At 34.9% G+C, this 26,757-nt stretch overlaps 1 protein-coding gene across 2 annotated transcripts; it reads left to right on the top strand.

The window, feature by feature from the left end:
- Nucleotides 1-1,378: 1,378 nt before the first annotated feature.
- On the top strand, nt 1,379-26,190 carry LOC129254647 (phosphatidylinositol transfer protein alpha isoform-like). Of its 2 annotated transcripts, XR_010296204.1 has the most exons (11): nt 1,505-1,656; nt 5,621-5,651; nt 12,203-12,375; nt 13,763-13,862; nt 14,825-14,902; nt 16,596-16,676; nt 17,563-17,640; nt 18,467-18,574; nt 19,821-19,943; nt 20,488-23,983; nt 24,244-26,190. XR_010296204.1 is itself a non-coding variant. In XM_054893149.2 (10 exons), the coding sequence occupies exons 1-10, from the start codon at nt 1,625-1,627 to the stop codon at nt 20,551-20,553; spliced, it is 870 nt and encodes a 289-aa protein (XP_054749124.1). In that variant the 5' UTR covers nt 1,379-1,624; the 3' UTR covers nt 20,554-26,190. The 2 variants fall into 2 exon arrangements, 1 of the variants encoding a protein (XP_054749124.1); XM_054893149.2 differs by having other exon boundaries at nt 1,379-1,656; nt 20,488-26,190.
- Nucleotides 26,191-26,757: the final 567 nt, after the last annotated feature.

Genomic DNA, 26,757 nt, shown 5'->3' with positions numbered 1-26,757 from the left:
AGAACATCCAGTTGGGTGAACTTTGAAGCTCTATAGCAAAAAATCAAGCACATGGACCTATGTTATTTTTTGCATATTTCGAATATTAAGGTTCTAAAGTATCTATGTGCAAAGTTTGGTGAAAATGACATGGATTTCACTTTAACTGTGGAACGTCCTTAAGAGCTTATATAGCTGATCGATTTGCGAGAGGGCCATTTCTTCCAAAATTCATTTGTGACAAGCCTGCATGACAAGCAATTAAAAATTCATAGGCCTACGTACGGTTCACAAATTAATGCCACGGGTACCGTAAGTGTACTAGTATTCAACCCGTTTGGAGAGTTTCTTCAAATATACAGAAATATAGAATTTACCTGAATTTTAGACCTGTCTTATTTCCAAGAGCAAATGCTGGTTATTATTTTTCCGTTATTTTTTTCTTCAACCAGTTTACTGTGTGCGCGGGCGATCGAATTGGCGAATTGTACGGCGACGGTTTTTGGTACTAGTATTCAATCCGTCGGTAGGCTACTAGTATTCAACCTAGTGATGAAAGATGGCCCTGTCTCTCAATCTGCCCTTGTCCCATCCGACTATGGACTAGACCATTTGAGATGAGACCAAACAGGGAATTAATCAAAGCCAGAGACTTCCATAGATCTAGATCTAATTTAGCAATCCAAACCCTTTTAAGATTTGCTATCAATCCTCACTAGGTTGAATACTAGTACCATTCAGTGCAAAAGGCCATCGCCGCATAATTTCGTTCCTCTGCACATACAGTCAACAGATTGATAAAGAAAATACTGACAACAGATTACCCTGGAAATAACAAAGGTATGAAATTAAGATAAATTCCCTATTTCTAAATATTTTGGGGAATATGTCAAAATCTTTGAATTATGCCGGGTTGAATACTAGTACCCATACGGTATGCCTAGTAGGCCCTGAATAAATAATGCATTATTTTGTATTGCCTTGTTTTTTCTGGCAGAATTTCCCCGGCTCAAGGGCCGGGTACGTGGATATCGGTTTGGAGGCAAAGTGACTTTGGTTTGTTCGTTGTGAAAATTGAAACCTGGCTAGATCTGCAAGGTGGGGATTTGTGTCGGCCAAATAACGACAAAATTTAGGCTTAAAATGTGCAATTGTGCATACCCATATGTGAACGTATGACCTATATGGAAAATAGGGTTGGATACTATTAAACCATAATGGAACACTGTATTTCAGTAAGATAGAAATGTTGGCCCCCATTTTTTTTTTCAGTTATCCGATTTGATGTTGGTATATAATAATATAAATTTTTTGGTAACAATATATGGGTAAAAAAAAACAAAGTTGCATTTCATTTTTCAAATGAAAATGTATATATTATGTTCTTTCTAAACTTCAGAGTCGGCTTTTAATGACTTCGATCTCGGTTGCAGCTGGTAAAGGTACTGGAGGAAGGTCTGACGACCACATGTTGCAAAGGCCATACCAAATGCAAATTATATGCTGTATTAAAATCATTCATCATGACTTGGAAAAGACTAACAGAACTAGCTTGGAAGAAGGGATACCGGTACGGTGCGAATGAGTGATAAACACTAGCGGATAGCAGAAGTCGAACTTGAAATATCCTGCGTAAACGGACACAATGCCTAATTTTGACGGAGTGTTGAAGGAGTTGTAAGTCATTTTGTATTTATATATTATTTACCATTATGATTAAGTATGTGATGAAATTTTCATTGAAATCAACAATATACGTATTATGTTTAATATTAAAAGTAGACAGTAGGCCTAGACTGTTTTTTATCAGCCCGGCCCGTTCACCACTGAGCTGACACCAGTCATTGCTGCATGCATATATTGCATTGCCCATGCATTGGCATGATTGGCATTGCCAGTCGGTGTCTCGACTCTTGTCTTGTCTTGGGTTAAGTCGGCATATGCAGACTTGCTATACTCCGCCAACTTTTCACTTCTTCTATCGACGAGTGGATACCATTACCATGCGCGATCATGGGCTCTCGAAAACCACCCTAACTTAGCTTGTAAGTTAGTTGTATTTTCCATATTCTGAAAATGCACCCCTTGGCTTAACAATAACAAGTATTGGCGTGTGAAACCTTACCCTGGCTTAACAAGTATGATGGGGGGACCTAAACTTAAGCTACGCACTTTGTTTTCAAACAATATTAAAAAGTATCCCAATTTTAATATTTCAACAAATTATATTTCACTAATTTGTGGCAAACATTCTAAAGATCATTAACCAAGAAGAAAATATCGCAAAACTCACTAATACGAAAATCCCGCCGTGTTTTCCGAACACCTCTTGATTTCGCCGCCCGGTGTAGAGGGGGTCCTAAAGCTACACACTCGATTTATCATGCAAAAAAATAGTGTTTCCTGTGACTCAATTTCTAAAATATATTCAAATTATTATAGGATAAAATGAAATTAAAGCGAATATAACTCCAAAATTCCAAACAGTTGTTGGTTTTCTCTGCATTTAGAGATTTACTGCAGCCTCTGTAGAAAAAATTGAATAGGAATCGTTCGTCACTCTGCAATCACATTTCCACACACAGAGTGCGCATTTGCCATAAAAACTGCATGCGCTATGAGTGGTGCGTAGCTTTAGGACCCGCGCAGCTTTAGGACCCCCTACCATACATGAAGTATTGGAAATAAAACAATACTCTTTATTTAGTCTTGGCAAGTATTCCCTGAATTGAACCCCTAAACAACATGAACAAGCGTGCATGACAAGAACCATGACTCATGAGTATGGCAAGTTCCCCCTTGTCTGCGCACTCGCGTATCTGCGCGATTCTATTAATAGAAGATACGCAACAAACACAGACTTTACACATGCAATACATAGACAGGTATTCGTAAAAAAATTTGACTCAAAATGGAAAAAATAATGAATTTAGGGCATTTCATGTGACGGCAGACTTTCTCATCAAAATCCCTGAATCGTGTGCAAAGTGAATGAGTGCGCAGACATGGGGTACCATTTTTTTTTCAATCTGAAAATGACTGCCCGAAGTTTTTTCAAGATAATCCTATATTTTCTTTCATTTTTCAATGAAAAATTTGGTACACTTATAATAATATAAGGAACATTATTAACTGAAAGATTTTGTGAAATAAGAAGAAATTCATGTTAAATCTTAACTCAAATTGTTAGGTGCGCAGACTTGGGGCCCACCATTATACCTACTAGACAGCTGGCAGCCATCTGCTTCGAGGAGTTTTTTAACATTAAAAAAAAAAATTCTCCTCGTACACAAATGGCTCGCTTTCGTGCAATCGCCATTAGGGGGTTAACAATGCAAAATCCCCCCGACAGGGCTCATCAATTTTTGTCTTTATTTCATAAAAGTATATAAAAAGAACTGGACCAAAAATAATTTTTTTGGCCTGAAATGCACCAAAATGGGGAAAAATAAACTTCAAAAGAAAAAAACAGTGACTTTATACTTTGGCTGTCACGCAACTCCCACTTCTCTGGTTCATCCGAACCTAATACATAAACATACATGACATACGGCCATTGACTCAAGCCGAGACTGAGTCCCTGTACAGATGCAGATCGAGTTAGAACTTCGGTCTCTGTAATTGGTGAGTGGAGCCAACTGAGTTCAGCGGAACAACCAACATAATAGAGACCGAAGCTTTTGGTCTAGACAAGTACTAGAGTAAAGTGCCCAAATATCGGACACTTCAGCATAATTGGACCAAAACAATTAAATACAATCATTGAATCAAATAAAAATAATGTTTATTTCCGACTTTTCAGTAGTACAAATGTTGAATATTAATGTCATAAAAAGATAGAATCTAAAAAATTATGGTAAACGGAAATTATTTACTTAGTACCGAAAACGTGTTTTTTGCCAAAAATCGGACGCAGTTTCCAAATATCGGACGCGTAGAGTTGTGCGCTGCGATCAATTTAAATCGATATAAATCGCACTCTAGACCCCTAAATAATTGCTTAATCATTGATAAAATAATTTATTTTAGCTGCGCAAATGCGGATTTCGATTATTACTATCAATAATTTTGATATAGAAATCAGTAAATAATGATAATTTACTTACCAAACGGACCTCTTTCGGCTCCGGCAAGCGATATTTCCGGCGGAAATCACTTCCCCCTTTAAGATTTTTTTGGTCATTGATCTTTAGAAGTCCATAATTAGCGAGGGTCATAAGAATCTCTGGAAGTCAAAATCATGGATTTAACCCCGGGAATATTTTTTTTGAGCAGCAACTTGGATCTACTGTGTGTGCAGTTCAATAGCAGTTATGTTTATGTATCTTATGCATGCAAGTCCCCTGCCAATGCGGGTCCCTGTAGATATGGGGAGGGAGTTGAAGTCATTTTTGTCCGATATTTGGAACCGTCCGATGTTTGGGGACTTCACTCTACCTTCAAAAACATAATTTAATTTTAAGATTATCATTGGCAATGATAACACTTTTTTACAAATAATTTAAAACGATGACTAATTTAAAAAATAGAAAAAATCTACGTACCTCGAACGAAACCAGCAGTACAAGCTTTGTTGTTTGTCAATAATACGGTCTACCAAAGTCTATAGTTATACAATAAAAAGATTGGACACTTCACGGACTTCGCGTAGTGCTTTGCGTCAATTTGCATGTAAAATAGTTTAGGTGCCTAGTCTTTCCCTTTTCATGTCTTTGATATGAATATAAAACATGCGCCCTCTTTAGGCCAAAAATTGATGTTGTCGTGGTATCAACAGGCAGCGACGTCAAGAGCAAGAAAAGTTGAGGAACAGAGTGCCAAAATAAGTCACCAAATGGACTTCATATCGATTTATTCCGTGCAATCGCATGGTGCTTTATCTGGACTCCAGGAATCTCCAAAGAAGTGGAAGGATCAGCTCATAGAGATGCACGGCGGCATGTAATGAACCCTTGAGTGATCTCAAGTGCCACCAGCACTTGTCACTGCCAGCGCCATGGTAATGCAATGCTTATTCAGTGGGGTGGTGCATGGAAAAGCAACTTCTAGACAGCTGGCAGCCGTCTGTTTTGAGGAGTTTTTAAACATTTGTTAATTTTTTTATTTCTCCTTGCAAACATTCAAACAAATATTTGTTGTTGTATGTTGCAGAAGACTCAACACAGACTAACCAAAATGAGCTCTGACGCAAAGCATATGAGCCCAGGAGCCAACCATATAATAGAAGGATCGCGATGCTAGCAAGCTGAAATGTACCCGAATATGCTCCTAAAGAAAATAAATCAAACAAAAATAAGAGCCCACCTCAGTTCTATGGTCTGGATACTACTTTTCCCATGACTTCCCTACCATCCAAATCATGATTCAAAGTTCTTTTAACTGAGGTTAAATAAATTGAGGTTTCCCTTGTTTTATTTTCTTTTGGGCGTATTAAGGTACATTTCAGCTCGCTACAGTGTAGCATCACAATTTTTTTCTATAAATGTGCTTGGCTCCTACAGACAAGGTGGATATGAAAATGCACTGTGCCATGTATCTCTTTTGCTAAATAATTGTCTGTCTCATCAATTTTACTTTGTTGGCAGAATATATTTCAATATCACTTTTCATTTTCATTTCATTTCCCCCTCTGTTATTTCAGCCGGATTCTTCTTCCTATGACAGTAGAAGAGGTAAGTTGTTTGATTATTCTGTTCCCTTTCTCATTTTTAGCCAGTTAATGCATACAGCCAATGTGTTAGTGGAAATGCAGTGCACGCATGGTTTCCTTTATATAGGTTCCGCATTGTCCACAAGCCTCTTGACTAGTGTACACCATTTAAAGAAACCGAGCTTTCACTGCATTTACTTTTACACACGATAGAGCAAGTGCATTTTTTGTTTTATAAAATAGCAACACAGAAACAGAAGTCTTTAATAGTTGCAGTTAATTTTCGTTGGACTTCTACTCTAACAATAGTGCTGGTCCGCTGGAGTGCAATTTCAATTTTTGTTGCGCACCTTTTTGCATTGCAGTGCAATGCTCAAAACAGTTGAATGTCATGTGATACATTTTCGCTAATTGCACAACTTCAAATAATAATGCACCTATTTCAAAAAAAATTTTATGGAGTGAAATAAATTGATTGAATTGAAATTGAAAATTGTTCATTATTTATATTACGCAGCTATGAAGATAAATGAGTGTGTTCAAAATCATGAAATACAGGACAAAACGATGTCCTGGGTACTTTTAAGTGGGTAGGGTCGTACTGGACCGATGCAGGACAAACTGGTGAAATACAGGACTGTCCCTTTATATAGTCTGGGATGTCTGGTCACCTTACATGTACATCTGTTGGATACTTTGACACTGTTCTCACTTCCTTCCTAAAACTAAACTAGAAACTAGTTTAGTGGAAACTACATGTAGTTTAACGTGTAATGAGATCGTTTGAAGCGATTTTCCAAATTGGTTCATAAAACCACCTTGCGATGTAGTTTTCAAGATCGCTTTGCCTCGTTAAACTGGTTTTAGCGTTAGTGAGGACACAACTCCTTTGGGAAGCGATCTTCGCACATTTTGAGCGCGCTACTGATACACACTGTGTAGAATGCCTACGGTGCGGTTTAGAATTTCGCGCGAAATGTGTCCCCCTCTGAGAACATTCCTGTAGCAACAAGATCGCTTTACCTGAAGTGATTTTGAAAACCACATTCAGGTGATCAATTGGGAACTCTAGCAAAGCGATCTTTCAAACTGGTTTCCTGAACCGGCTTCTTGAACCCATTTCCAGTAAACTATTTTTAGAAAGGGTAATGAGAACAGGGTCTTTGTGTATGAAAGAATACAGTACAGTGGACACCTCTCTTCAAATTTTGTGTCAGACAAAGACAGGACTTTATCTCTGGACACAGATTATGATGAAGTGTACATCTCTACTATTTAAAGAAAATATCTGGGGTAAAGGTTACCTATGTAATACCACTCCCTCGTACATCAAACATAGAGTTGATGTACCAGCTCCTCTTACCATCTCCACGCTCTGTTGATACACCTTATCTCTTCACTAATAAAGATGAAAAGAGATTCAATTTGAGTTGGTCATTGGCATTTTGGTGTGACTTAACTATGCTGTCAATGTCATTTTTAATGACAGTCAATATTGCCACCGAGGGTATCCAAAATGATTCTAGTGAAAAAATTCATAAACTTTATATTTAACCAAAAAAAAGACATTCTGTCATTCGACTGCTATTTTTTTCTTCTCCAAGGTCATGAAACAAATGTTAGTATTTCATTTGTTTTCAGATTTTAATTAATTTTTAGCTACATGTAGTTTGCAGACACCAGAAGAACACAGCACACTATTTTTATGAAAACCTACAATAGACCCTCACCGTGTATGTGAGAACTACGTATGATATGATAAACCTTTCAGGCCTTTAGTTTCTATAAATTTCTAGGGCAAGGGCACTTTTCAAAAAGATCTATTTTTGTATTTCAGTACAAATGAGAAAAGGGCCCCAATATTATATCAAATGCCAGTAATAGGGGCATCAAGGCCAATCCACAGTGTCTCTTACATGTATGACATGATCTTGGATTAATTTAAGCCCTGACATTGACTTCAACGGCCTTCTCATAAATTTCATGCGACTTATCAAGTTCATCTAGTTTTCAACAGGAAACCTTGAAAGTTGTGGTGATTTGTTCTAATTTTCTATTATCTATATCTCTATTTACTTTTATTCTACATGCAATTTAAATGTACTTATGTACATGCATCATAGTATTTTAAAAGCAAGCCGAAATGGTGTGAAATAATGGAAACCAGCATAGAAATATTGCATTGAAAACAGTATTAAAAAAAACACATGTAGGTCTACATTGAATTCATGATAGATTAAAGGAGAATGAAACCCTTGAAACCAGCTGAATCCATATCAAAGAGAAAAATCAAAGAAACATATTGTTGAAAGTTTGAGGAAGATTGAATGAATAATAAGAAAGTTATGAGCATTTGAATATTGAGATCACTAATGCCATGTAGATCCTCAATTGGCAATGTGACCAAGATCTGTGATGTCACACACGTACAACTCCCTCACTACTTTAGTACTTATTTCACTTATATTCTCACTTTTATAGAGTCTATTACAAGGTGAGGTGTTCTCTTTATGAGAGGACAAGTACAGAGGTTTCACAACATTATATCATTGATGAATCGTTTGTCATATGATTAGAATGAGCAAAAAGAGATGTTTTGGGGTATATTTTCAGTGTCCAAAAGGGGAGAGTTGTTCATCTGTGACATCATAGATCTTGGTCGCATTGCCAATGGGAGGATCTCCATAGCATTAGTGATCTCGACATTCAAATGCTCATAACTCTTCTATTGCTCGTCCTATTTTACTCAAACTTTTGTTTATCTTATTCTTTGATTTTTCTGCTTTCACAAAAGCTAACTTGCTCCAAGAGTTTCATTCTCCTTTAAGAAAAGACCTGTTTGTTGTCAGTTTTATTTGGCACATGGATGAAATATTGAACACTTGTTGGACATTTTGTCTGATATAGTTGGAATTCATTTCTGTGATTTTCACAGGGCCACAACTGCAGTTTACCTTTTCAGGATGATATGTAATGCGTGGTAATTTGAACTTATTGATAGACTGTGCAGGTTGAGTATGAGTTCGTTTCACAATGGTTGAGATAAGAATGAGATAAAAATTTCATTTGAATACAAAAGAGATCAGCTTTAATACTATAAAGGATCTCGGTACACTGTGAATCTCTCAATAGGGTTATTAGGATACATGTACTGTAGGTACATGTGCATGTATATGATGTATACCCAATATATTGTGAGTTTTTGTTTTGATATGTATGATATTAATTTGATCCTTATTGAAAACCACTTTACCGGTAACAAATTTCAGGAAGGATGCATGTACTGTAAATATTGCATTTTTGGAGCAAATATAGTGATATTGTTGTGCTGCAAAAAAATGTTTATCTTTATGATACATGTACACTGTAGGTAGGCCCTACATGTACATCTATGTATAACATGTACATGTACCAGTGCTACATACATGTACCGGTATGTGAATGTTGAACCTGAGCCTGGGAGAGGTTCCAGGAACCATATGATAGAACTTTTTGAGTATTGATGGTGTTTTTAAAAGTAGCTTTTACATAATATTAAAGTGTACAGTGTATTTTCAAGTAACCAAAATCTATATCGGGTTTTCCAGTTATCGCAATGTGAACCAATGCCTTAATAATCGTTTTGTTTAAACCTCATATACATGTAGATATACGTGTGTCATTGGTTTATTTTTCCAGATCTGCAAGAGCAGTGTGCCAGTGTTTTAATCATTAGAATACAATTTCAGGGAGAAAATACAGTTTGGGGGATCCAAGAATGTAATAATTTTTCATTCCCATTTGGTGGAAAGTCTGCCTGTTTCTCTTTCTCGGCACCTAAAAAGTTTGTTGTTTTTTCACTAAGAATCTAGCCTTATAACAAGGTCATGTGTCTGATGTACGTGTATCAAAAAGTGAGCAAATAGTATAATAAACAGAGACTAACCACTTGAACCTTGGTGAATATACCATCCATTGAAGCCTAGGAACATGGCTTGGATTTCTCACATAAAATATTTTGTTCACGGCTTGAATGAGTACGGTAGTAGAGGTAGAAGCCAATCCGCAAGCGTTTTTTTTTCGCATCAATGAAAGCTCGTAGCACAGGAGCATGTTATCAGCATGCATCGAAAGTGTTGATTGGCATGCTCATGAATAATGCATGTATGTACCTTCATGTCTCTACCAGAATCCAAAAGTCTTGCGACTGAGGTCACGGGTTCACCTGGGTCTTGCCAAATCTCTTCAACCGTTAGTCTCGTTTCGGCCACAACTTGATGAAGAATGTAGCCAAGTCAAAAACCTTGTCAAAAGGCCAAAATAAATCTGGCAAATGTTTTTTTTTCATGTTATACGTAATCCTCTTATCTGAGCAAATTAGACAGAACAGTGGGGAATGTTTCTCTACTTACACTTTGATGAAATATAATGTAATCTTGCATTTGTGCATTTAATACAAGTTCAAAGTTTCTGTTTTTCTGTTAATTAAAAAAAAAAGGAAACACTGTTCCCGTATTGTATTGTTCATGGGTGACATGGAGACAGAAAAATGCAATGGTTATTGATTAATATAGTCTAGGGAGTTCTCTGTGTGTAGAGTACTAGACCTATTGTACATTATGACAGATGGTTCTTAATACTGTATACTGGCCAATGCAGATGAAGCACTGATAATATTGATTTATATTGTTTTAAAGAGAGCTTGAATGGTCTATGTCAGTGCTTTTAAAGGGGAAGTTCATCCTGATAATAACTTGTTATTGATACATGTAAAAGCAGATAAAACAATGAAAAATTATTGATGAAGGCTTGAAAATGAGTCAAGGAACAACGTTGTGAATTTTCAAAGTTATGATCATGAAGCTACTCCATGTTATGATTTTGTGATGTCAGTCGCATGACAGACAAATATCTCTATACAGTATGTCGTGTGATGTTACATGTACATGTACATGAAGTACATTATTTTGATGCAACTTTAAATGAAATCTTTTGTACATATTTCTGTATGCAGAAGTTGCTTTAAGAGGTTGTTGTGACTTTATAACAATGTACATGTAGATCCTGTACATGAATTATCGTTTGTATTCTGCATTGTCAATCTTGTTAATTTCTGTTGTGAGGATATTGTTTAAAAATCTGAGTTTTCAAGTTCTTTTCATATAGGAAAAATACTATAGTGGTAGGGGAGATCGGGGTTAGTTGGAACGCGGGGTAAGTTGAAACATTGTAATTTTCTTTAATGCCTGTAAAATAAATTTATGCAATACTGCCCTCAATTTATTGCATACATTTTTTTTACAGGCGTTAAAGAAAATTACAATGTTTCAACTTACCCCGTGTTCCAACTAACCCCGATCTCCCCTACATGTAAACAGTGATTACCGGTACTGATCATCCAGTGAATTTATGACTTTTCAAAATGGCTGAAAATAAACTGAAGGAAATTTGTCTGTATATCATAGTACTGACACATCAGTCCTCGGCCTACACAGTGCATGTGGCTTACAGTATGATAAACTTACAATTACTGTTTTATGCATGCATTTTAATCCTAACCAATAACTCCCAAATAATAGGAAACTCTCAGTTTCTTATTATAGATCAATTTAATTTCATAAACAATTTGTACACTTGTTCATGCACTAGTTATTCTGAATATCAAACATGAAACAGAGTAAAGAAGATTGATTTACAATATCGTCGGCAGTCATCCGAACCGTCGTATCACGCATACGACAGTACAAACCCATTTCAGAGAAAATCGACTTCAAAGTTTACCATAATTTTTACACTTAGTTCCCCAGCCTTACAACATATATTCATTGCTTGAAAAATACATGGTTGGAAAGACCAAGAATATTGCTTGACATTGGTATCTTTATTTTTACACAAAAGTAAGGATCCAAGAAAATATGGCAAAAGAGCTACATGCTTGTAATTTCGCAAATGAGCAAATTTCCCCTGTACATAAATGCCATAGGGAAAAAGCGATACAAAACATTGTATCGCTTTTCACGTGCAAAGTCAATGCAGTGCCCAGTGCTGATACAACGGTTTTGTTGACCGCGTGCATTGAAATCGCGGTCAGTCAAAATGTTGTATCGGTCTTACAGTACATGTTTCCAATGGGATTTGTGCATTTTATTTAAAATTTGTATGGCATCGCCGTGAAAATCCTCTCATATCTCAGAAAATAAAATAAATTCCTGCCTAAAAATTTAGTAATGAATAGAGCAGGACTTGTACTTTCATTTTCTGAAAAAATCTCAAAATCAATTTTTTGGACCAAAATTGACTGATACAACGGTTCGGATGAACGCCAACGATTTGTCTCACTCTCACAGATACATGTAGGCTATGATTAAGTACTACATGTATGTACAGTAGATTACAGACAAATTCAGCAAATTAAAAGCTCAAAGTCAATACACTGCAAAATACATACATCATCTCATCTCATGTGTCACTTACATGATATAGCACATAATTGAACTGAATCATGGCAGGGTATTTACATGAAATTTGAAAACAATTCACTGTGATGAAATTATTTGCATATCTGTTGCATATTTCTTTTTGTATTTTTTACAGTACCAGATTGGTCAGCTTTATTCAGTAGCAGAGGCGAGTAAGGAGGTAACAGGTGGAGGAGATGGAGTGGAGGTGTTAGTAAATGAACCTTATGAAAGAGACGTAACAGATGCTTCAGGCAATACGACAAAAGAGAAAGGACAGTTTACACACAAGATATATCATCTAGCATCGTAAGTACCTAACCCCCCCCCCATAAAAAAAATGATGATGATAATGATACAATGAATAAAAAATGAATAAATAAAATACAAAATAGAATAAAAATGAAAATGATATTTAAAAAAAGTGATAAAAATAATAATTGAAAAAATAAAATAATAATAACAAGAACAACAACAACAATATTAATAATGATAATAAATACTTGAGTAATCAACAGTTCATGTATGTAGGTGCCAAAACTCTCATCAACTGAGCATTCACTTCCTATGGGATTCTGTTTCAACCGTGACTTTCCTACATCCCCATTAGTTTGCTTTGCTGTTGGAAGTGAAATGAACTGGACAGGATTCGTCTGAAAGATCCAAAGGAATCTGACATGACCCTGACTTCTGATTTTTAACATATCAACCTGAAGTAATGTGGTAGCACCCATCAATAATTTTATTATTGTTTGTGATATAGTGTACCGGTATTCTGAGCTGAGAAAGGGTCAGACTGGATATAGTCAACAGCACATTCTAGATAATGTTTATTATTGCATAATGCTTATGTAAAGGCCTGGACGGTCCCACTGGCCAATGGACACAAAACATATTCATAAAGGACACAGCTGGTGAGAAAATTTCAGGGGTGGCTCCATCCGTTTTCATCCGCTCCAGAAATGGACAAAATTAGCAAAATGTTTGCGAAAACATAACGGAAAAGAACGGACATGAGTAGTACATGTAGTTTAATAGCGGATGTTCATCGGAAGCCTAGCAGATGGAAATGGATGACAGCCTCGAAGGGGTTACCGGGGGGGTTGAATACACGTTTTACGTGATGCATACGCTTTACATCCTTTCTATTTCTGTGCTACTATGTTTATACGTTCCATGTACCTTATCTTTCCTCCCTCTTTCCGTTGTTCAGCTGCAGTGGATGTGAGTTGTGAGGATGAAGAAAGGATGCAGCGGACGTTTATCGGATGATAACGGACATGAAATTGTTTCTTGTAATGTTGCAGATTTACATCGTACACAGCGGAAAGTTCATCTGTTTTAAAAGTTTTGTGCAGCTCAAAACTTTTTGCGCAGATGAAATCACAGTGGACAGATGCTCGATGGATAGAGCGTATGAAACTAGTGTGCAATGAGTACACAGCCGATGAATAGCGTTTTCCAGCGGATGTCAAGATTTGTTTACGCTTTACATCCTCTTTGCATCCATAAGCGCAGTGGGATCGGGCCTTCAGACCATACTTGGGTGGAACAATTTGGTCATTTCCCAGGAATTACTTACCAGGACCAATTTTGGTGGTTATTTCATTGGAGTGTGTTCAAACTCAAATTCATATTGTTTACCGCATGTATAAGAAGTATGAATAACACTAGTTGTCTTCTTTTATCATTGCAGAAAAGTGCCATCATTTATAAGATTATTGGCCCCCAAAGGGTCTCTAGAAGTGGTTGAGAAGGCGCACAATGCATACCCATATTGCTGTACTATAATATCAGTGAGTACATCCTATACCCTTGTGTACATATCAAATCTTTGTTTGGAACTCTTCGCCTACCCTCGGCTTGACAGTTGACAGTTTATGAAAGGTTGCCTAACTCCGGAACTGTGTACCCCCTCGTCATGAAATTGGTCTTAAAAGTTGTGCAAGTCTTGAAAGAAAAAAGTCATGAAACGCAGTGGCGAGATCTTTTGGTTTTACAGATTTATTGTTATTAATGTCGAGGGGGGGGGGGCTAAAAAAGTAGGGTGTTGGATTTTAGAAATTCACATAAATTTGCATATCAAAATGAGCTTGATGAAATGAAATTTTATACAGAAATGTGGTAAGAAATCAATGGTATGGGCAAAGAGAACAAAATTGAGGTTCCAAATAATGTATATTGGTTGTCCTACAAGATGTAAGCAAATAACCCTTACTCATTTTAATACTGTTTTTAGCATCCTTTTGAAATTTCTTTCCCACAACTTATACTTTTGTGTGGGTATACTACATGTAAATATTGTTAGAATTATGACAATCTTAATACCAATAGGATGCCATCATTAGATTTGGGTGACGTAACACAAATGGGGCGAGTTAAAAATGCATGGCAATATACAGGAAATGCCTGCCGTACCACTAATATCACAAAATTGAACCTGTAGTAGTGTGGTTAGCAGTAAGGGTGTATGGTGGAATTTTTTTTCTGAACCCCTTAAATTTTATGGATTGCATATTTTATGAGGCTAATGCTTTTTGTAGTGACATCACATTCTGGGTCATAAGATATGATGTGCACCTCAATAAAGTACATCAAGGTCCTTGCCATACTAGTAGCCACCTTTATAAAATGGCTTGCATTTCATTTGTTGGATGGAAGTAAAATGATGCTCTCAAAACACATTATTGTTATTATTCTTGATGAAAAACCCTACTTGTACTCCTAACTCTGTGTACATGATTTGTTTATTTCTTAGAATCCAGGCTACATGAAGGACAACTTCGAATTAAGTATCAAGACATGGCACAAACAGGATAATGGCACACAGGAAAATGTAAGATTCTCTTCTAGTCTTTAGTTTATTTTAATTTAAGTTTGCTTTTGTTTGAGAACTGTTCAGTTCAGTTTGGTATGTTATTCAGTCCAGCTTCAGTATATACCTATTCAGTTGGAGGGAGGTTTAATTGATAATGGAAAATGATATAAACTGTTCAAATAATCAGTAACACAACAGGTCCAAAACATCAGCATTAAACTAAAAAGAAACAAGGAAAAATAAAGTAAATGTAGAGTTCTGGATCAGTGTCTGTATCTGTTTGTGAATGTTTATTAATTAATATTATATTCTCCTTCTTATACACTTGGCCATCCTGGCCCATATCAAAAAAGTAACTAAAGAAATATAAAAATATGTAAATTACTCTAAAGATAACCAATAAACTTAGAGAAAATAGGACAACTGAACTATAATGTAGCCACCCGATTCGTAAAAATAACCAGTAAAAAAGAACTAGGATGAGGATTGGTAAATGACAAGGGTGATTATGTAATGAAAGATGTTCATCAAAAGAATCACATGGAATGATGGAATAAATAGCACATCTGAATAGAAAAGGAATAAAGGTATTAAGATATGGACAATGACTGATGTTTTGAATAAGAAAATAACTTTTGAAACTGAACTGAACAGAGGAGAAACTAAATGTACAATTAACCTTCCAACAATTGCAAATATTTGTTATTACATCATTTGGATTAATAATTCACTCTATGCTGTAGGTGCTCGAAATAGCCTTGAAATTCATATAAGGATTTTGTATTAATTCTCATAATTTTTGTCCAGAATCAGGCATAATGGAGCAGTGCAATTATCGGTCTGTTTTCATTTTGTGATGACCTTCAAATTGCTCAAAATAAACCAGCGTTTACCCGAAACTGCTGAAACAGTGTTGCAGTAAATCTGTTTTACTTTTGTAAATGAATCTGAATGGTGTATTTTTTTTTTTTTTAAGAAGGATGTTTCCTTCGACTGTCAAGGTTATTACTTGTTTCTCGTTTAGAAATACAGGGGAAATTTCAAAGGTCTTTCCACTAAAAAGGGAAATCAAGTGGTCAACAAACTCTTAGATTTCACATTTTCCATTCTTGGAATATCAGTAAATATCTGTCAAAGAAACATTTTATGACAAAATTGTTCATAGGTAACCAGGCATATGGATATATATCTGGATATAATCCAACTTATTGCGATTATCAACCTTCAAAATTTATGTGCAAGACTAGTCTGCCCACTGAATGCTATGACATCATTCACCAATCTTCAGATTTTATTCCCAGTGCTAGTAAAGCTCTCTCAGGATAGCTTTTTCAGGCTGCAAAGCCCTAATTCATGTCTAGGCCACTTGACATGAATAGGGATTTGCAGTGCAGGTTTAAGCAAGTTTACAAGTAAAGTGTAGAATCTTCTAAGCTTCATCTCAACATTGATCACAATCAATATATTACAATGAATGAAACTACAGATGGATTGGAGAAAAACATTTTCATCCTTGATTAGTGCATGGAAGTAGGGTCTCATGCTTTGTGCAAAAAATAAACGTGGGCTTTTGTAACATAAATATTGATTGATCATATGGTTGTTTTCTATGGCCAATTGTGTTTTTTTTTTAATTGGGCCAGGATCACAATAGTAGTAGTGAAATTGTCCTGATTTAAAAAGTTGTTCTTTTTTCCATTTTCTTTTCCAGGTTCACAATCTATCACCTGAGTTTTTAAAACACAGGAAAGTTGTACACATTGATATCGCGAATGACCCAATCAGTTCTGGCGTAAGTATCCTCTAGCCACCTCCTCATAACTCAATTGAAAGTCGGTCTATCAAGAGCTCCCATTTGGCATAGTGTACCCTGATCAAAGATTGGAAAATATTGAATTTCCCTTTCAATGCCTTAGATGCTTGTAAAACATCCAAACATTTGATTAAAAGCAGATGTAACATATATATATTTTTTAATTTGTTTGTTTAATTTCACCAAACAGGTATACAGTATGCACATCATTATGGGGCTGCAAATGAGGAAACCAATGTCATTAACCACATACTATTTGTCCTGTATTTTATTACATGAAAATATTTCTAATCATAAATCCACTCTGAACATGTGGATTTTTTACCACTGCAAGAGCTGCTGTATTGTCAAATCTGTGAAAAATGAAATACTTGATAATTCATAAAATAATGTAAAAAAGAAATAGTGAGTGAATGACAATGATTGTAAAGTCCTAAATTTCTTCTTTTTTTTTCCATATGAATATGATGAAATTTTCAGTGTTGCTCTTTTTTTTTTTTTTCACTTTTCTTTCTATTCAAATCAACTTTTTGTTGGGTTAGACTTGACCTTTCACAATAATATTTAAATCTATAAAGAGTTGGATGGTAATGATAAAGCTATCTGTGAAGTAAGGCAAGACTTTGCGGATTTGAGCAACTGGATAATATATTGCTAGAATGGTAGTCAATGTGTTCATGACTCATTACCAAAGGTGAAACAACTGCAATAGATTCAATTTGTATGAAGGCAATGTACAATTTGCATTAAAATTATTTTTTTAATGCGGTGACATACCTTTGGCATGCCATATTTTAGTTGATTGTAATCTTGCTTAAACAGCTTTATAAAAACAGTTCCACTGTATTGTTTTCTATTTCTGTAGGATTACAAGGAGAGTGAAGACCCTACCAAAGTTCACTCGGTCAAGACTGGGCGAGGACCTCTGAAGAGAGATTGGAATGTACATATAAGTAGAGATAATTTTATTCATTTCATGGAGTTGTTGGTGTTTGAAGTATCATTGGGATTTCATTCCCACCTCTATGAGCCAAATAAGCTTAGCACGTAGGGAGATTCTTTCCAGGACAACCTTTATTTTAAGTTAGGGGCTGTACTAATATGAAAAGATGGACTAACACCAACATCAAACAGGAATTTACCCAGTATTATGGGCATTGGTTATGGGAATATGGTTAAAACAATCCCATTCAAATAATGTAAAGAAAAGTCTGAACATGAAATTGAGTTTTGCAAGAACTTACCTGAAGTTATTGGGAAATTATGATTATTTAAATGCATCTTTAACTGTTAGAATTACTTATTTTGTAACCTTTAAGAATTCTAAATCTGAGTCAAAATTAAAGCCTATTTTTACTGTAAGTCACACATGTATAGGACATATCAGCCATTTCTTTCTTGTCATGAATATTTGGACATCTTAAATTATCCTTTGTTGTGGACATTTTTTTTCTTCTATTTTTTTTTAAATTACCATAAAAAGAATATATCACAATTGCGATATAGTGACTCTTGTTGATATTTTGAAAAAAAAAATTATATATGTTATATATTGAGTTCATGAATGTCTATTCCACACCCACAATTTTATTATTGGTTGGAATTATTGAGGTTTCAATGCTCAGTTGTAATATCGTAACAATCTTGATTTGATAATTGCATTTGAAATTATCAAACACATAGAATGGACTTTGCTTGCAGTTGAAAATAGTGAACCTTTTTATTGATTACACAATATTGAGTGCATATTTTCTCATTTTTCTTATCAGGATCTGAACAAAGAACAGAAGACACCAATTATGTGCTGCTACAAACTAGTGCACATCAGATTTAAGTGGTGGGGTTTGCAAAACAGAGTAGAGAGTTTTGTTATAAGAGTAAGTTTTATTTCCTTCTAGCACCCTTCAGCCAGCCCTCAGGATAGACCAAGGGAAATTGCATTGGGCATCCGCCTCACTTATAAAAAGTGGTTCTAAAACTAATTGAAAACCAAACTGCCTTTCCCTACTCTAGGCCATCTTACTGCAATGGCTGCTTCCAGCCATAGATTATACATAGCTGATTCTCAAAATACTCATTTTTTAATTTCAATTCATTGACAAATAAATTGAAAGATTCTATGACATTTCATCTCATAAATTGTATTCAAAGGGAGGGTCTTTTCAAAGACAATTTTCAATTGGTTATTTTAAAGTTACATGAGATAGGTTCCCACACAAAGAGCAGGTATCTGATAATGAAGATATCTATCTCTCTATCAAGTGAAAGTAGTGATTTTAGAAACATGCTATCCACTGCAGAACTGATCGAGATATGTTTGTTCTTTTTTTGTTCTAGCTCAGAAAGATTAGCTAAAACAAGAAAATGATTTCCATTTTTCCCAGTTTTGTGACGTCCCAGATTATATATAACTCCCGGGACATCACGGGAAGTCGTGGAAAACAGCAATTTAGTCATGGAAAAGTCATGGAATTCTGTTTTCAAATTTCTGTGGAAACCCTGTTCATAGCACATCCTGATTGGACCCAGTACCCTCCTGTCTACTGCTTTGTTCAACAATTTAAAGGAAAAAACCCTGTTAGCTCACTACTTTCAGGAACTCATGCAAATAAGGACATGAGCCTCCATCAGGAAAGAGTATCCAAAAAGAATACATTTACAAAATTTGTAAAGCATGAGGAAATTAATACATGGAGTAGTTCACATGCTTCTCTAGTCAAAAATTTACATAGAAATTCAAGTTGATATCTCACTGACTTGGAAACACTAGATACATGTACTTGCTCAATAAGTAACATGTTGCTATCAAACATCGTATCATTTTTGTTTCAATTTTGATTTTGTGATGTTTTATGCAAAACTACCGCATAGGATTGAAATTCTGTTTAAAATTCCAGGAATAATCATAAATTTTTATCTTTGGCAAATTCTAGTAGCTTTCATATCTTCTTATGTTTTACTTTGATGGTTGCATTTGGAGAAAGAAGCAAATGAATGCCTATGCAGTCTCTGGCACATAACGTAGTTGACTCATTTACTTGATGTTTGATGGCTTTCTTTGAACCGAATTTAGTGTTAAAAATAATTTTAAATGCATTTTCATTGTGTGTTTGAACCTTGCAGCAAGAACATAGATTATTCACACTTTTCCATCGACAAGTTTTCTGTTGGTTAGACAAGTACCATGGTATGACGATTGATGACATACGAGCACTAGAGGATAAAACCAAACAAGATCTTGATAAAGTAAGTCCACTAGAATTTTAATTGTAACACCATGGTCCCTTGGATTCAGAATGAGCCAGAATGGAGATGGAATGAAAAATTTAAGGGCTATTCCTGGTTGTCCAAAATACTCTGAATTCATTCTAAGTTTGTTTTGTTTTTGCTTTTTCAAAAATGAAATAAGGGAAAATTCGTTTTCCGTCTTCATGCCAGAAACAAAAACAACTGATTTTTTTTCAGATACGTTTATAGCATTTGCAATGATGCAAAACACTAAGTTGAATTGTTTGAATATGTATGAATAAATAAACAAAATGAATTGTTTTATGTTCTGATATTTTCTTCATAAATACCTCTTGGAGAAATCTTGCAAGAAGAGTTTCAATTTGATGTATCAAAGTCAACTTGTGCACTTTAATTTGTCAAAATAGGTACAAAGACTTTTTTGTGAGAAAAGAATGGCTTGAATCGTCGGCCTTCCAAGACAGATATTCATATTACTGTGTTGCATAGGTATACCTGTCTCCTCTTATTAAACCATTCTATGTTCGTTTTCATTTAACAGGAAAGGAAGGAGGGTGAAGTAAGAGGATTCTCAGCCGAAAAGGATGACACTAAGGATTCTAAGTAAAGAATGCAGTACAAGTGTGTGTGATATATGTCAAATCAATCATGTCAAAGATAGTCCTGCCTTCCACTTTTCATAACCGGAGTGTAAAGGCCTTGTATCTTAATGTTCATTTTCTTTGAAAATCACTGTTCTGCGGACTAGATGATTAATGGAGTGATGACTAGTTCAAATCCAAGCTTGTGATGTGACAGAAGTACTGATTCCTGTCTAAAAAAAAGGAAGAGTATTCCATGAGATAAGGTGTAATGGCAGCCTTATGTTGTCACACTCTCTATGACTGGTAGAACGAGACGCCCCAAATAAGCCCTGTTTTAAAAATGAGATTCAACTTTCTGTAATTCACATCTTGACTTATAACAACTCGACATTCGAATACTTGTTCAGAATGAGTATCTTTATCTAAAAAGATCACATTTTCAACTTCATTTAGCACGAGAAAGGATAAGTCACTTATTGTTCGTAAATTTATGCATAACGTGGGAACAGTATATGAAAGACCACCCAAGACATTGACTTGTTTTTAGATGCAAGTTGTTGTCATCCCAGCAGTTTTTTATTTATTCAGGAAGCTCTTACAGGAAAGAGATAAAGAATTCTAACTGAAATCCTCTATACTCGTAAGCTTTTTACTCTAGAGGGTGATATTTCCACACACACTCAACAAGACAGCAAATATGAAACAAGGAAAAAATACTTTCTTTCAGCTTTTGCAGTAGATGTACAGCTGAGCACATCCAGAAATTAACTTAGTAGAATTCTTTTTTAATTTTTTTTTATTTATTTAATGACATCCTAATATCCTCATGTCCTAATCTACAAAGGTGGCATTGTGTTTACTTTTTTTTTGTCTGATCTGCTTGTACTTCCTTATTTGAAAACTATTGTCATAATTTTTTGCAATGACTTGACTGATAGTGTTACAATTGGAAATGGAGGTGTCTTTGCCTGCATGATGTGCTGAATAAGGAATAAAGATGATGCAATTGATAAAAGATTATTTTACTGATAATTGATACCTGTAACACTGCTCAATTTAGAATTGAAATATTATTGAATTCTAATGCTCCAATTTATATGTAACACTTTGAAGTGTACGAGGTTTTTAGTAGTGTAAGAAGGGGGAAAAAACAAAATTGAATTTCATGCTCGGCTTATATACAATATTTTTGAAATTATTGAAGGGCTGTCAACCAAATTTTCACATCACCTACCCTTCAATAATGATCTTGCCATATAAATATTCTACTACAAGTAAGGTTATCAGTCCTTTACAAAAGAATGGTAACTGCATATCTCCTTGCATATAAACCCAATGATAACTGATGGTATCAGTTTTAACACACATATAATATATATAATGTATTGTGTGATATATATGTATGAAGAAATTTAACAAGCGAAACCCATAAAATAGTTGGCAATTTCTTCCAAATTGAGGAAAGATAATTGAAATAATAATTTGTGGGAAGTGAATATATATGTCTGCCTGTCCTATCAATGAGATGCATAGGAATGTCAATTAAAGTAACCTCTCTTTCATTTTATGTAGTGCTGCAGTTCATTAATCTTGTGAAAACTGAACAATTTGGTTGTGTAATTTAATGAAATAAAATTTTGGGAGCCAACTTCCCTTCCAGGTTGTGGGTGTTATCTATGGAAATATATTAGAATCACATCATTTGAACCAACCTTATTTGTAGAGTGCAGCTTAGATACCTAATACATATATTGCATTTATATTAATTGGTGAACTTTATCATTCAGTCAGCCATTGTTCTGTTTAGTTCTGTTTTCATAAATTTATATCAAGACATTATCTGTAAATTCCGGCAGGGAAGCAGAATTATAGCTGTTTATGGTATAGGGGAAAAGTCAGGCATTATTTATTTGAATATATAGAAGTCGTCAATGTATGCACAGTGTATGTCCTATACTAGATAAAGTGTTCAGTTCCTACCTTATTAGGCAGCATGGGCTATTAAAAAAGTCCACAGTCTGTGCCGTATCTTTTAGCAAGAATCCTGCTATAAGAATGCTATGCATTATTTCATTGCAGCTTTCCTGCAGTAACCATTGTTTTATCGGTAAATTGCCAATTTGTCTACTGCCAACTCGTCCAATCACCACATGGTCTACTTTCATTTAGTCTATTGCCATTCCGTCCATCAACATTTCGTCTAACAACCATTTGGTCCGATCATCCTTTGTCTAATCACCATTTCGTCTATGACCATTTCGTCTCGTAACCAGTTGGTCTAATGTTCATTTCATTTTCATTCATTTTGCACAATTTAACACTTTGTTTAATTAGACCAAATGGTATATAGACTAAATGGCCATTAGACCAACTGGTTATTAGACGGAATGGCATTAGACTAAATGAAAGTAGACCATTTGGTGAGTGGATGAACTGATGGTTGACCAAATGATAGTAGACGAGTTGGCAATTGGACGAATTAGCATTAGACGAATTGGAAATGAACCATTTTATCCATGGTGACTGATGATGTGTATGATGAAAGGCTGCTTGCAGGATTACTGCGGGAAAGATGAGGCTCTGAATTTTTTAGAAGGTACCTAAGACAGTAGTATAATCCATCTCATCTTTGTATGCATATCAATTCATATAGATAAGTTATCCTAAAAAGGTGTTTTGATTCCGAAATATTGACTGACCTGTCGTCTATCATTTTGAATATATTGATAAATGTTGTCTTCTGTTGTTGATGGAAGTGCTGTTAAGTTAAATGTTGGGAGAATGTGTAAGATCAATTGATGGCTAATGCTTAACTGCCCTTAGAACATTTTACCTATTTCACGGACCGTTCCAGGGGGATATCAGCCGACGGAAACAATTTGAGATAAACACATCTTGTTTCCTTTTATTCAAAGATGTTAAAAATGTCATTGTAAATTAAAATCTGTGCAAGTATAGGCATCCAGTCGAAAAAGAATTTAAGATTCTGTAGTTAATGAATTCTTCATTATGAAGCTGTTAATAAGAGAAATATGCTGTGTATCATTGTATGAGGTGTAATGTTTCTTGAAATCCTATATTGAATTTGATAATTATGATATAATATTATCTCATATACTTGTATGATTATGTGAGATAATCATTTAGATTGGCAATCATGGTAGTGATGTACATTCCTGGTTAATACTTCTTTATTACCAGAAAGTGCTTATTAGCTGGAAATCTACATTGTTCAGTCAGGTTGCCCTTTTTAAGCTTTCTTTTTTTTTTTCCTTTTTTTTTAAGTTTGTTTTGTGTTATGTGTGTAAATGAATGATCTCTTCTAAGTTAAATATGGCAATAATATAGATAGGATGATAATGTATTTAGAAAATTGGCAATTTTTGTTTCTTTTTCCCCCATTAACTTTTTGATATATGAAACTGTGTTATCCAGAATAAGCAGACTTATAATGTGTACACCTCTCCCTGTTTTCACAAAGTTGCAAGTCCTGATATCAATCTATTTAATGCATAGTGACTTTGGTTTTTGTTCGGACTTTAAAAGCCTATTCCAATCATTATTCTTGGTTTATTTGAATTGTGATGCTATTATTATAGTTACAAATTATGCATTGTTATGGTCCAAATGATCACGAGCCTCTATTAATGTTGTTAGTGAAAAATCAACAATCAAGCAAAAACGAAACAAGAACACTGAAATTGAAGTGAGAGGTGTTTTGCTCTCTACCATCACTTTGTGAAAAGGGGAGATTTGTACATACATTTCATAGTACTAGGATCAGGTAGCTCACTATATCTTGTTATAAATTGCCTTTCCATTTATCTGTGATACGATAAATTTTTCAGCTATGATAAGTGTATAGTGTACATGTAGATTTAAGAAATGGCAGGTGGTTAAAATGACTACAATCTGCAAGAAGGTCATATTTTTTGCTATTGACTGCCTGTACATGAGCTTGATATTTTTTCACAACTGAACAGAAGTGACTGAGCACTGAGCGCAGTCTTTCTGTTTAAGTCCCTCTTATATATTTCCCATGTCAGGATCCATAACCATTGGGGAACGCTGGAAAGATGCTTAGTGTGATTCATGCTGAAAGTTGTAAGCTGCAGTCTTAACCTGTGGAATGCATTTTAAAATCAGTATCATACCATCTTCTGTAGACCCTAGCCAGAGTTTCTCTTGCTTACGGCTTATGGGATAAGAATGCAAAGTGTGAAATTGACCTTCACAATGCACACCAATGAGCTTTGTAAAATTTTGTTAATTGAACTCTTATAATGAAGGTCACAAAGTAACGAAACCTATCAGAATACCATCAATTAACTGCAGTCATCTCTGTTATTAGGGAATAGCATTAGTGTACCTGTTGAGTATAGAAATATGACTTTATTATTGATCATGTAATATTGAAAGGGTGTACGTGGATGAATTTGTTTCAAACATTTGTCTGTGGCAATGGGTTATTCTTGTGACATCACAATTTAAAATTACTCCTGGAATGTCTTTCAGTTCGTTGCATTAGTATGCCCGTAGCTCTTTGCCGTTACTATAATAAAAGTTGCAGAATGACATGTTGTCAGTGTTGATGAGCTTTATGAAATGTTTCCCCATGGCCCTGTTAATATAAAGCTTAATGATTTATCGTAGGGTCGATCTTTACCATTGAATGTATTGATCATTATATTCAATCAGTTGCACAAATCATCTTTATGATCGATTTTCTAGGCTTTGTATCATGTTTCCTGGTTGTGTACTTTGATAGGCAAGGAAACCACTGTAATTTTATTATTTGCAAACAGTCTACCAGAGTACTAAAATCAAAATGCTGTTGAAATCGATATGAATACTAGTGATTTGTCTGACTAGTGGCTGTCCATTGGTGGATTACCATTGAAATTGGTTTTAAGTAGTAGACATTTGGGAATATAGGCCATAGTAAAAAAAAAAATTTTTTTGGGGGGGAGATGATATTAAAGGAAAAGGAAACCCTTGAAACAAGTTGAATTCATATCAAAGTGATGAATCAAAGAAACAGATCAATAAAAGTTTGGGGAAGATTGAATGAATAACAACAAAGTTATGAGCATTTCAGTTTTGAGATCACTTATTAAATCTCTAATTGCCAATGCAACCAAGATCAGGATGTCACTCACATACAATTTCCAGATTACTTAAGTACACATTTCACTTACATTTTTTTTATTTGGTCTATCTCAAGATCAGGTTTTCTTTTATTAGAGAATATGTGCTAGAGGTTCTGCAACATTATTTCACAAATGAACTGTTTGTAATATCAGAACAGTGTCCAAATTGCCAATGAGAGGATCCCTATAGCATTAGTGATCTTGACATTCAAATGCTCATAAAGTAACCATTTTACTAAAACTTTCTTTGGTTTTATCCTTTTATTTTCTGTTCTCACATAACCAAACTTGCTCCAAGGTTATCATTCTCCTTTGAATATTTAATAGTAGTACTGGTGAAAGAAATATGATGTTACAGAAAATCCATTACCATGTTCGTTATGTTTATATTCATGCAGGTATTTTTATCTGAATGTCAACAACTTAATCATATATGTATAAATTCATGCACCTGTACATTGAAGATTCCAATTTTCATGTTAAATAAATATACCTATCATATCCTATAAAGCTACTTGTACAATGATTTGTCTGTTTTGTGTATGGGATGCATGTAATTGTATTTGCAAGTACATCGTTCCATGTTGTGTCAGTAGTGGCAGCAGATTCAGTAGTCTGCGAGGGAAAGGAAATGATTGGTCAGACCAATCTCATTTTTGGAATTATTCACAACCCCATCCCCTTCATTTGTTCCTCTTTCTTTGTCATACTGGCAGAGGGGTGCGAATTCATATGAATGAATGAATGAATGAAATAATGAATGAATACATTTAAAATTAATAACTTGAATTAAAGTCTAAAAAATAATCCGCTTGCTTTGTTCAGAGGAAAGTGTGAAAAGTGTAAATTCAAGGACCCCATGGAAGAACAGCGGTATTATGTTAATACCGCTGAAATGGGCAATCCTCCATATTTTGACTATTTTTTCTTTTTTTTTATTTGATCATGTATATATTTTGTTTTATATGGAAATAAAAACAAACAAACTCGTTGATGTCAGTTTTTAAAAAACTCCCTATATTTTGTGTGCCATAGAATAGATTCATCAATACTATGCATTTATGTCACTATCATAAG

Source organism: Lytechinus pictus, chromosome 2 (genome assembly GCF_037042905.1).
Source record: "Lytechinus pictus isolate F3 Inbred chromosome 2, Lp3.0, whole genome shotgun sequence".
Classification (NCBI taxonomy): domain Eukaryota; kingdom Metazoa; phylum Echinodermata; class Echinoidea; order Temnopleuroida; family Toxopneustidae; genus Lytechinus; species Lytechinus pictus.
This window is presented reverse-complemented; position numbering and strand designations above follow the sequence as displayed.